At 40.1% G+C, this 12,956-nt stretch overlaps 1 protein-coding gene across 1 annotated transcript; it reads right to left on the reverse strand.

Annotated features, from left to right (window-relative positions):
* Window positions 1–731: 731 nt before the first annotated feature.
* Window positions 732–7,554, reverse strand: LOC137819746 (switch 2). The gene is made up of 8 exons (XM_068623716.1): window positions 6,970–7,554; window positions 6,434–6,540; window positions 4,770–5,682; window positions 3,650–3,897; window positions 3,167–3,293; window positions 2,815–3,090; window positions 2,482–2,719; window positions 732–1,270 (listed from the first exon to the last, which is right to left on the reverse strand). The coding sequence occupies exons 1-8, from the start codon at window positions 7,336–7,338 to the stop codon at window positions 957–959; spliced, it is 2,592 nt and encodes an 863-aa protein (XP_068479817.1). The 5' UTR covers window positions 7,339–7,554; the 3' UTR covers window positions 732–956.
* Between the last annotated feature and the right edge of the window lie 5,402 nt (window positions 7,555–12,956).

Consider the following 12,956-nt stretch of genomic DNA (forward strand, 5'->3'; position numbering starts at 1 on the left):
TTCAGTTCATACACTTTACGCTTGCGAGTGACAGAGCTGTTGGTGAGAGAGAGAGTTTGCACGGTTCCAGTTCTTAGTATTTGGTGATACCGTCACTGACTTGAGCGTCGGAGTGCGATCGGCCGCAGCGGCGCCGTATCGTTTCTTTGCAGGTTCTTGAGATAGATCCAGAGGAGGAACGGAAGTGAGAAGCGGCGCGCACGTCGATCCTTTGACGAGGCATTCTCCAGCGCTCCGGTCAACAGGCAGGATAAAAAATATTATAATATTTTATTTCTTTAAATGTATATTTTTTTGCATATAATAGAAACTAAATTATCTTACCGAAATTAAGAATTTAAAATTAAAAAATAATTAAATTGGTTCATCAAACCAAAATATAAGTAACATATAAATCAAATAATTAAAAATTCAAATGTTTTAAATTATCACAAATTTTAAAATTATTTACCCAAACACAACCTAGAAGAGTAAAGGAAAATGCTAGTTATTGAATTTTCTTTTTCCTAGAAAAATCTTTTGTAATAGGGCCTGAAATTATGGTTTTTTGGTTGTGCATATTAATAAGACTTTATTCAGAGAAGTGCAATTCACTTCAGAAATCTCTAAACCTAGAGAAAATAGTTTGATAACTTTTAGTTATGGGAATATCTTTTAATAAGGAAAAAATGTGTTCACTGGTATATTAAAATGAAGAAAGTAATACAAAAATGTCAAATTACTCCGATGGATGATGACGAGGGAGAAGAGCACAAGAATATATAAATGTCAAGACTCATCAAATGTAAACGTTAAGTTAGGAACTCTCACCTACACAAGCTACATTTAACATATTCAAGTTGTAAAAAGAAGATATGACTATACATCCGTATGTACAAAAATTTTCACAATAATTAATTTGGTACTGTGAGTAAATGATACATAGAAGACCTTTTGCCATCCATAAGAACAATCCTTCAACCATTAGGCATCTTCTTTTTCTTCTTGTAGTCAAGAAGCACTTTTTCTCTCTCCAGTGGAGTCGCTGATAGTAACCATTTGCTAAAAGCAAACTCTTCCATGCCCATAGACTGAGCAAGGAGCTTATATTGGGTTCTCTTCCTATCATCAATCAAAGGAACTTTACTTTTTTCTGGTTTTTTTCTTTGATGATCCGAAGAAATGCCTGGCTTGACTAAGCTATCATTTGATGGGATGTTGGCATTTATTTTCCCTTGAATTACTGCTCCAAAGTTGACAATGTCTTCATTGCGATGAGTATATACAATGCCTAGAGATACAAAAGTTAGGTGTGTTTCAATAGTTACACAAATTAATTATTTTAATATTAAAATTATATATATAATTGATTATTGTAACAATATTATAATTAGAATAAGTTTTGTTCGAGTAAGTTTACTGAGATATTTGAAAGGACTAGAAACAAAACAAATAAAGGAGGATGATCCTGCCTTGGTATCATACTCAGAAGAGAGAAATCAAGCAGAAATTTTCAGAAGACAGAAATCAAGTAGAAAGATAATGAATTTCGTGTTTCATGTGACACATGAGTATGTATTCTTAATAAAGAATAAAATCAATATTTAATAATAAAAAATATTAAATAAAATATTTTCCTATCAAATCATATCATTAAATGTAATCCAAATTATATCTTTCTATTAAATTATCCCTAAGGTAATCCAAATTATATCTTTAACATGCCGATCAAAATAAATATCTTTTAACATAATTAAATATCTAACAAGAATAATTAATTTTGCTTAGATACAATAAAAAGGAGTACTATGAGTTTGAGAAGAAAAAAAAACTGATAGAAAAATACCTTCTATTTTTTTTATCAGCAAAATACCTATAAACAACAAATTTTCAAATTTATAGAATCAACTTATTCTTTCAGAAAAGAAAAACTAATTTTCAAGTTCCAGCTAATGTCTCAAACATACATTGAGCTGAAATTGCAAACGGTTTTTTTATCCTAATAACACTTATTCTTTCAGAAAAGAAAAACTAATTTTCAAGTTCCAGCTAATGTCTCAAACATACATTGAGCTGAAATTGCAAACGGTTTTTTTATCCTAATAACAACTGCATTTTTAAAATTAATCTTTACCAAACATGCTATATATGGAAACCCACTGCGTCATTTCCCACATTAAAAAAGAACGATGAGTACGGAAGCTATATAGAAAACCCACTCTCATATCAACGGGCCACCATAAAGCAAGGATTCAATGAGCTGAAAATGTTGAATCCAATTTTTTAAAGACATGGTGAAAGGAATTATAAAGTTCCATAAAATGCCAATGAAACACTTTGTTTTACTTATATGTTTATGCATATGTAATGATCACCCAACAAAAATGACTGCCAGTAACTGCCATTTCACCAACATCTTAATTGTTTTCTCGTTGACAATATCTTTATTGTAAAATAAAAGGAATTTCGTAGTGGATGAGATTCAGGTTATATGAAACATACCAAGGTCTTCAAGATCTGGTTTACTTGTTGCAGTCCCTGCCGATTTATAAGATGATCTGGTTTCTGACTCTGATACCGATGAATCTGTTTGTTCTGACAGATTTACTTTTTCCAGTTGTCCCGTTTCATGTCCATGTTCTTTATGCAATTCAACGATCTCACTGGTAAACAGCTTATCTGACAAATCTCGGAATAAATTGGAAATACCAAATAGCTCTCCTTGAAATTCTTTGCAGTCCTGCAAGGAAATAAGTATTAATTATTAAGGATTATTTAAAAATAATATGAAGAAACAAATAAAAAACGTAATACCAAAAATATAGAATTTGGTACCTGGACACCTTCAAAATATCGTTTTTCCATCTTTCCAGAGACAGCAATGTTCGATAGCTGCTGCTTATACACCTGACGTGAGTAAACAAGTTCTTCAAGTGAACCAGCTGCAAGAAGACGGAACACCACGACATGCCGCTTCTGTCCAAATCGAAAGGACCTGTCCTGAGCCTGTAAGTCTTGAGCAGGGTTCCAGTTAGGGTCAAATATTACAACACGGTTTGCACTAACAAGGTTCAATCCAAGCCCACCAGCACGAGTTGATATCAGGAATACCTAGAATATAAACAAGCGCTCAATCACAAATTGAATTGAGAAAATGCTTAATCAACTATTAAGATTTGAGATATACCTGTTTGCTTGGACTAGAGTTGAAATCATCAACCAGAGATTGGCGTAAATTAGTAGGAGTGGACCCATCAAGTCTTGAGAAGCTGTAGCCTTTTCGAATGAGAAATTTCTCCAGTATGTCCAGCATCCTTGAAAGAGTAGCTCAAAGTTAAACAGCAGAAAAAAGATTTGTTTCAGAAGGAAACAAGGCATGCAAAGAGCAGTTTACCAATGCCAACAAAATTCAGTGCTTTGGTCATTCAAAGACCGAAAGCCACCACTAAGGCTATAAAGGCAATAAATAAGAGGAACTTTTCAACAGCACAACTACCACAACCACAAAACCTAGATGTATGCATTTAAGGTTTGAAAGCGGGAATATAAAAAGACACAAATTTAAGTGAAACAACTTCAATTTGAATCCCCATTGCACAAAATTCGTCCTAACTTAACAGGCAACCAGAAAATAATCAAACATGATCTGAAGGGTATGTTACTCGTTCACCTTACAGAATAGCTAAACAAAAGAACTTTGTCACCCTGTGAATTCCATGAGAACAATAGCTTCTCAAGTGCTCGCATTTTGCCACAATGTTTCACATCACTTAAACCCATGAAACTTTCATTTTGTGTTTTCCCACCCACTAAATCAATATCAGTGCCAAAGACAGCAGCAGCAAACTCTGCATCTTTACTTTGTTTGTCAGGGTCATCTTTGGGGTTTGGTTTGATAAGTTCAAGGTGATTGCTTATCTAGCAAAAAGATACATACACAAGTAAGATCAAAATAATGTAATGATGCATACTGATCATAATCATAAATAAGTTTTTTCACAGAAGAAACCTTTAAATAAAGTGTGAACGGCAAGGCCTTGTACAACTGTGCCTTGAGGATCTCACAACAAAAGCATGTATGAAATTGACAATTCAAAATCACAAATCCTTGGTTCAATTACAAGTTTCTTTTTCCTATAAATATAATATTGTCAGTAAGCATTGATTTTGAAAACTGCTTTTTATATAAAATCCTGAAATTCTTGGATAAATTAATTTCTCCACAGAACATGTAGATCTCATTCAATATAATTGAATGTCAAAAATAGAGAATCCTGATAAACCAGATCTAGAATGGTGATCAACAAACTACCAGTATGCAAAAGGTAAAACAAGGAAACTATTTTTGTAATTATGCAATGTAACACAAAGTCCATGTCAGCCTAGCAGTCTGGAGGTTTAAACAGTGAACAACATCCACCACCATGTAATGAAGAGTGCTTGAGGTTCACTTTCAAGATTTAAATATACTGCAAACCACATCCTTTTAAAATTGAATATTCATCTCTTTGTCATCATCAGATCATCTACTTTTATATTTATAGATAACAAACACATATTTTCTTTCATTAAGCAATTGTCTTCCCTGCTTTTCCCTGTTATAATTACAGTTGAATCATAATAAATGTTTTCCTACAATTACAAAGCAAAATCTCCTACAACTACAAAGAAAAATCTGCTACAAATGAACAAAGTTGCAACAGACGTCCACAGCTATGAACAAAGTTCTTATCAATATATTTTGCAAGGACAGTATAATAAAAAATAGAGACAAAAGCATCTGAATTCACCTGTTGGAGCTTGACAAGGCATGGAAGGACAAGGCAAAAGGGGCATGAATCACAACCGTCAGGGTTATCTCTATGCAGGTAAGGCCAAATAACTCCATCTGGTACTATCCTCTTGCAACATTCGACTTGAGTAAGAGGGCTACCACAACTACAAGGCAAGTTCTTATTTATAAGGCATTGAATGTCAGGAAGCTGTAACATTCTCTTGTAAATACGTTTTTGCAGATCACTCATTGCACAGAACACAATATTATCTTCCTTCCCCATCATAAGATGCCCAATGGTCTCTTCTTTTGTCCTTCTCAACATATATTTACGAAGAACTTCCACAAGGTGTTGTTTTCTCTTATTAGCAATTTGGACAAACCTATCAGGAGCAGTTGACCTCTGCCCATGCTTGAGGGGTTCATCATAGAAGTCACGAAAGTGTTCCCGTGTTCCAAGGGATCCTGGTGAAACCCAGTCAAAGAGATTGAACAGTTCCATTATCTTATTTTGCATTACAGTCCCAGTGAGACCATAGCGTCTTAGGGTTTTAATTTCTAAACATGCTTTATAGAGTTTTGATTTCTCATTCTTAAGTCGATGAGCCTCATCAATAATCACAACATTCCATTTGACATCTGACAAAGAACTTCCATGAATCCTGTATGTGTCAAAACTGGTAATAAGTATCTCCACTCCATTTGCTTCCAATTTATCAAATATCAGATCCCGATTTGCACCATGATAGATGGAAATATTGAAGTTAGACCACTTAGAGAATTCGCTATCCCAGTTGTGGATAACTGATGTTGGGCATATTATTAATGCAGGGTCTCTTTTCTGTATCTGGTTTTCATTTAGAGTAGACTGTCCTTTACCAAAGACAGCAGCGAGAAATGCTATTGCTTGAATGGTCTTCCCAAGACCCCTGTTACAAATTTCAACATCTCAAAAATGAACTTCAACATAGTAATTATTTACAGCTAAAATTGTGATTAAATGAAATAAATTTTATAAAAACAGAAATATAAAAATATATCAACAAATAAAATATAGAAAAAAAAGGGAACTCCACCAGAAGATGCAGCTTGCAGTGCTATAACTTTCACAATGAATAACTCAATGGAGATATGAAGGTGAAGAGTACAGGAACTTTTTAAACTGGTGAAAAAGAACAAAATAGAAAACTTCTTAGTATTTAAATGCCATTAAAATTTTAAAATAAGCAGTTGATATCCAAAATGGAGCATTTTACTTAAAATAAAATAAAAAAACACCGGGGTTAAGAGACAAAATTAAAAATTTAGGGGGTTAATGACAAAGCACTGCATGCCGGGGGGTAAAAACATTTTACGCTATGTACCATGGTTAGTACAACAGGGTTCTGTTCCATTAGGGTATTTGGGAATGGGGGAGAAGATAATCAAAAGTGTTCTCTATAAGATAAATCCCTGTCCATCAGAAATTTCAAAATTGGACAAAAATAAGTCATGTGCTTGAGATTGAGAATTACAGAACATACTGATTTGTTGCAGACACATACAACTTAATACATCCGAAATATACACATGTATGGGGGCGTGAGTGCCCAAAAAATAAAAAATTCAAGAAGACAGAAAGACACAACAAGCCAAGAGGGACCAGAGAGCAAAGGGAAGACGATATAATTTCCAACTCACATGTCATCTCCAAGCATGCCTCCATGATGGTTCTTGTACAAGCCATACAAAAACCTCACACCCTCTCTTTGATGCTCAAGAAGTCTACAGTTTATAGATGCAGGAACCTGAAACAGCAAATAACAGCTAACAACAACATCCAATCTTGTTTCAAATTTCAGCACTTACACCATCTATAAAAAATTCCAAAATCATTCCATATAAAACCTGAAGATATGTTAATGGAGCATTGTGCTAACCACAGCCATCATCTTAAGCGTGGTCCCGTGATCAAAATAGAAGGCCTTACCAAAGATGACGAGTCAGGTTCACCAACATAAGTTAGTGGACACTTCCTATTAATATCAAGTTATCTTAAGAAAATGCAATCGTTGTATTGACCATAAATAGAGGGGGGGAAAAGGTTCACATTCACACAATCGTATATAGACACCATTGAATGAAGATCAGACGGTTAATATGAGTGGTCAGATCTTCATCCAAAGGTTAATTCCGAATTCACTGAATCTAACTACAGAAAAAGAGAAATTAACGACCTGAACCACAGGAAATTCTCCATGCGAAGACAGGAGGAGAGGCTCAAAGGGTCCAGTGTGATCAAATTGAAATTGTGGCAATTTAACTGAAGCGAATTTCGCTCTCTCTATCTCAGGTTCTTCTTCTTGTAGTAGTTCCTCCTTTTCTTTTTCTTGCTGTAGGGTTTTGGAGTGTGATGGAGATAGTGAGTCGTTAAGGCGGCGAAGCTGGTCGGAAAGAGAGGATTTTGGGGGTTTTCTGTGGATTGGGAAGAGGGAATCGTAGTGGCTAAGAATTGAATTGCGCTGTGTTTGGGTAATTGCAGAAGAGGAAGAAGGCTCTTGGGTTGAACAAGGTCGCAGAGTTTCCTTCAGAGCCTCCAGTGACATTGATTCCTTCTTTTCTTCCTGATCCTCTTGCTGCCGCTTCGCACCGTTTTCAATTTTTATCACAAAACCTTCGTTTTTCAAAACCGCAATTGTTAACTGCCAAAGTCATTTTCGCATCCCAATTTCGATTTTCTGATACCATTTTCTCCCACTTTGCTAAGGTATTTTTCTCTTTTTCTAGAAACAGATTTATTTTCAAAAAAAGTTATTTTAGTTATTTATTTTTTAAGTTTGACAAATATAATGATTTTTGTGATTCTTCTCCTTTTTTGTCTGTTCCATCTTGAAAATTAATTTTCTCATTCTTCTCAATTTTTCACATACTCAATTTGTTCTTACTCTCATATACTCAATTTGTTCTCTCTACTATAATTAACTATCGGAAACACAACACTCTTCATGTATTTGTATTTTTTATATAAGTATCTGTATTTATTAAAATTATTTATATGGATATATATTTTAAATCAAAACTGCTTTACGTTCAAGATTAAAACTATTTTGATAACTGTTTTAATATTTAAAAAATTATAAAATAACTAAAATATTAAAATACTTCTTATAACTCTTTTAATATAAAAATAAACTTAGAAAAAAAATATAAAAACGGTTATTTAGGGAATTCTCTTTATATATATCTCTTTATATATACTAGCGGCACACAGACGCTTTTGTGCCTGTGTATCCGCATTTTTTATTTTTATATTGATCATGCCTATTGACCAGAACGCAAGAGCCTTGCCTCGTCAAAGGTAGCTTCCTTTGGATCGGCTTTGCACCGTGTCAGCTTCCGTCCTTCACCTTGATTCACCTCAGGAACCTGCAAAAGACAGAACGGCGCTGCTGCGGCCGATCACGCTTCGACGCTCAAGTCAGCGACTGAACCACCAAAATACTAAGAGGAAAACTAAGAACTTCAGGAACTGTGCAATGTTCTCTCTCAGCGTACTCAAGTTCTCGCAAGCGTAAAAGAAGTATTCTGAAACGCGCGTACCTCAGAAGTTCGTTAGGATTCCTTATATACCTGTGCATTTTCTCTCTCCTGACAGTTACACATCTGGACACGTGGCTCGCATCCAGCTGTACGCGTGTCACCATCTGGAGCATCCTTGACTTGAGCGTCACCTCTTACTCTTCAGGCTTATTCGACTAAGTTATCCATGTAAGGAGTAACTCGGTGTATAGCTGCCTTGGAACGCGATCTCTTCTGTGTGGCGAGTACGGGTGTCATCATACACACCTTCCCTGTGGTCTCGCCGGCCGCCATCATGATCTACTTTACTTGCTTCATCGTGCATGCTCGGGTAAGCTGTTTCCCGACCTCAACCTCTGGCTAGCTAGGGAATGATCATCTGACGACTTCATCCTCTGCTTCGAAAGCCTGGAACAAGCTTTCCTGATCCTTCGGCGATGTCCTCCTTTCGGCGATCTTTGATCACTTGGTCGTCTGGGTTCGCATCCGGCGACTACATCACAAACCTGGTGACCGCCGGTTTAGGTATGCTAGAGATCAGAGCACGCCAACTTAACGACTGCCGACTACACGAGCCCCCCGACTTCCTTCCCTTCTGCCAGCCAGGTGTCCCGTTCAACACGCCTATATTATCGCTTGCTGCCACGTCATCACTTCCGACTACCTGGGCGGTACACAAGCCCCCCAGCCTTAAGCGAAGACTTGTCCAGCGAAAAGACTAAGAGGTCACATCACTGCCGATCTACGTGGCTCTGGCACGGAATTCCAAACGTTCGTACCCTCTGCTTTTCTGACGCTCCACCAAACCCCTTTTTCCAATCACTCGACACGTGGCTTCATCAACGGTCATCTTCAGCTATCGTTTGCGCTTCCAAAAACGTTTGAAAAACCCTTAAACCCCTTTATTTCTACTGTTTCATCATCTCTCTGCATTCTCAAAACGCTCTGAGTTTTCTCTGCAAACCCACAACGCTTCTCCAGCAACCTCAATCTCCAATTCCCTTCAACGCTCATCTGATCATCGAAAGGTACCTCTTTTACTTCTTCTGTTGATACTTGCTGCATTTTAACCGATTCGCATCATCCATTATCTGCCTGGTGCATACGCTGTGGGTTGTTTCCTCTTCTTCTTCCTTCTCGTAACTTAGGGCTTCGTCTTCCATTACATTCATCACAACGAACTCCCGTTCGTTCGTTTTCCATCCTTCGTCCACAATCGAGTCGATCTCTGTAACCTTTGTTCATCCTTTTCCCTTTTTCCTTTGCAGTTCCCGCGATGGCTCGTACGAAAACCACCGCGAATCCTCCTCCTTCATCACGAAACCCTCCACCCCAAGCGCATAACTTACCACGAGCATCTGGTGCTCCTTCTTCCCAGGCTGAGAGGCCTGCAACCTCTCGTCCCAACCTCGCTCAGGCAACTCCACCAGTCGCCGGAGGAGCCTCCATTCCCACACAAGACTACAAGAAACTCTACCCGTGGGCCACCCCAACTTTGCTGAAGGAGACCTCTTCAGTAAACTCTGCGTTGGCGGTGCTACGGTTGACGACAAACTAATGGTGCTGCCTTGACCTCCTGACGTGCCAATCTGCGCGGATGACAAGGGGAACAACGGCGAGTTGTTCTGCTTCGTTTACACTACCCTTTTCAAGAAGGTGAAACTCAAGCTTCCCTTCACCCGTTTTGAACGAGAGCTATTAACCGAGCTTAACATTGCCGCTGCCCAGCTCCATCCCAACAGTTGGGCATTCGTGCGAGCATTTCAAATCATGTGCGCGCACTTGGGACTGCCGGCCTCGGTAGACGTCTTCCTTTTCTTGTTCAAGGCCAAGAATCCCGGAGACCGCCCCTGGGTGAGCTTAAACGGGATTGCTAGGAGATCGATCCTCTCAATCTTCCAGCAATCTTTCAAAGATTGGAAAGGAAAGTTCGTCCAAGTGCGCCAAAACGATCAAGACCCCTCGCTGCTCGATGGCTTTCCCTTGTACTGGGTAAGCAAGGGAAGTAAGGACTCCAAAGAAAACATCAGAAGGCCAAGAAGTCCTGACAACATGGGTGAGTTGGACAAGGACCTCTGCCTTTTCTGGAAGAGGGTGTCTGATGCCCAGATCAACTTTCCTACTTCTGCGATAATCACCTTCGAATTCCTCGAGGACCAACTCGAGGCCCACATCGGTAAACCCCACCTCACCATCAAATTTACCAACTTAGCATTTTTCTCCGTCCTAATTTGGCATTCCGTTATTAACTTATGTGCTGCTTGTGTTACCCCTGTACAGACATGCTTGTATCTTCTGCTTCCGTTTTAATTGCTCACCTATCTTTTGCCCTGTGCAGATAACATGCTGGGAAAAGGCAAAATGGCCGAATTGAGGGCGATCGCCCGAACTCACAAACTGGCGGCGGGCTCCCAAACCGTACCAAACTCGGTAGTGGAGATCGCCGCTGCCCAGGGTAGATCGCCTCCTCAAGGCCCAACTCCTCCAAAGACACTGCCCGCCCCTCAACGAAAAAAGCTCATCTTAAGGAAACCAAAAAGGAAAACTCCTTAAGTGGTTCAAGAAGATGAGGATGAGGATGATGAGGCGACTGAGGACGACCTTGTCACCAAAAGGAAAAGGGTGGCGCCTTCTTCACCACCCGCTCTCCCAACACCAACACCGCCTTCTCCCCCAGCTCCAACACCGCCCTCTCCCCCAGCTCCAACACCGCCGGTTCAAGCAACACCCTTGGCCGTCGCGCTCCCTGCGGTTGAAGGCAACGAGCCCAACTTTATGGAGAACCCTCCTAGCGCCTCCACGCTGTTCGTATCTGCTGGAGAGGGTCCTCCTTCAACCGCCTCAATTGCTGAAGCCGCACCAGGTGGGGATGAAGCCGCTCACAACTCACCGATACTCATAACTGAGTCCCCCACTTCACCACCACGCCAGGAAGCCCCCCTTGCTCAACCAATTCAAGAGGGTGGTGGTGAGAATCAGTACCAGGCTCCTTCAGCACCTCCACCAACAGCAGCTGCAAGCCTTCCCCCCGTGGTCAAAGAAATCTGGGGGGCCTTCACAGCTAAACTCAAAATGATGGCAGAGGACCTCCTCTCAATCATAACAAAGGCTGTGAAGAGCTCCAACAAAAAACTTCAGGATGAGATCTCCACACTACAGGAGGAGAATCGCCTGATAAGGATCGAGGCAGAAAAGCTGTCTTGCAACCTGATGATGGCAGAGATCGATCACTCAAGGGTGGAGGACGCCATGAGCGCCGAGTTGAGGGTTGCGCGCAAGGAGGCCTCCGATCTACGCCAGAAGCTGCACCTCCTAGCTTAAGAGAAAATTGAGCTGGAGAGTAAGCTGGTTCCCTACAGGCTTAAGGTGGCCAACTTGGAGGCATCGATGAAAGCGGATGCAGCCAAGGTAGAGAACCTTGAAAAGAGGTCGGCTTATCGGGAGGTTCTCCTTGGAAGGGTCGAGAAGGAGAGGGACGACGCCGTGGACGAGCTCGCCAAGGCTCGAGAGGAAAACGAGAAAATTGCTGCAGAGCTGGCCCAGGCGCGGGACGAAGGCAAGAAAGCCTGATGACCTTGCTCGGGCTCGTGGGGAAACTGAAGAACTGAAGAAACGAGCTGACGAGCTGAAGCAGCAAACCGAGGGGCTTAAACAACAAAACGAAGAGCTCGAACAAAGCTCCGCCCAAGTCCTTGCCGCTGGGTTTTGACGCCGCCCTAGAGCAAGTCGCTTGCCAGTACCCTGAGCTCGACCTCTCCATGGTGTCAATATGTAATGAAGTGGTGGATGGGAAGATCGTGCCTTCTGAAGATTAACCGTTTCCCTCCATCACTTATTTCCTGAGATTTATCTGCCTATTTCTTTTTGCGCGATCTTTACTTGTAAATTTATTTCCTTTGTATTCGAACTGGTACAACTTTTATTATAACTTCTTCCGCTTTTGCACATGGTTTCTCTGTTTACTTTGCTTTTCCTTGTAGAATCTGCTTAAACAAATTAACTTAGCGATTCTACGGGCTCAACCATTTACTCACTGCTTCAAACTCGAGCAACTATCAATCTTACATCAATTCATCAACTGTTAACTCAAAGCAAAAATTTGAGCAACTCATTAACCTTCAAGCGACAACATTTAGCATAACTTGCAAACTTTAAGGCAATTAGCTACTTACTAGGCAACATATTTTAACTTAAACTGGTATTTACAATACAGTTTACCTGATCTGCCTGGCAAGGTTAGCCTTTACTCCTGTCATCGCCTGGAACTCTTCTGATCGCCCTAGGGTTCTGGCGATGTAAGCTTTCTTTTGCCTTCATAACTTGGCTATTGTTCCCTCATCAGGGGGTAGAGGCGCCTTTCGGATCCTTCTCTACCTCCCTGAGTTTCAGAACAATAAGCCGGATAGCTAGGCGTTCTCTCTGAACCTACCTTAGCCATCCTTTAAACTTCTTCCACCCTCCACACCATACCTGAACTCGTTCGAGACGAGAAGGATTTTATCTTGCCTGAACTCGCTTGACGGCGAGAAGGTCTTTATCTCGCCTGAACTCGCTCGACGGCGAGAAGTTCTTTATCTGGTGCCTCTACTTTGCCCAGGGATTACATCTCCTCTTCCCTGGATGCACTGAGGACTTTTAACTTGTT

Source organism: Phaseolus vulgaris, chromosome 11 (genome assembly GCF_000499845.2).
Source record: "Phaseolus vulgaris cultivar G19833 chromosome 11, P. vulgaris v2.0, whole genome shotgun sequence".
NCBI lineage: Eukaryota > Viridiplantae > Streptophyta > Magnoliopsida > Fabales > Fabaceae > Phaseolus > Phaseolus vulgaris.

Excerpts from the sequence above, each read along its gene's own strand:
- LOC137819746 (XM_068623716.1), bottom strand. The coding sequence starts at position 7,338 with ATGTCACTGGAGGCTCTGAAGGAAACTCTGCGACCTTGTTCAACCCAA. Across the intron at positions 3,898-4,769 it reads GCCTTGTCAAGCTCCAACAG|ATAAGCAATCACCTTGAACT; the intron begins GTGAATTCAGAT and ends TCTTTTTGCTAG. Across the intron at positions 2,720-2,814 it reads GATATTTTGAAGGTGTCCAG|GACTGCAAAGAATTTCAAGG; the intron begins GTACCAAATTCT and ends ATTTCCTTGCAG.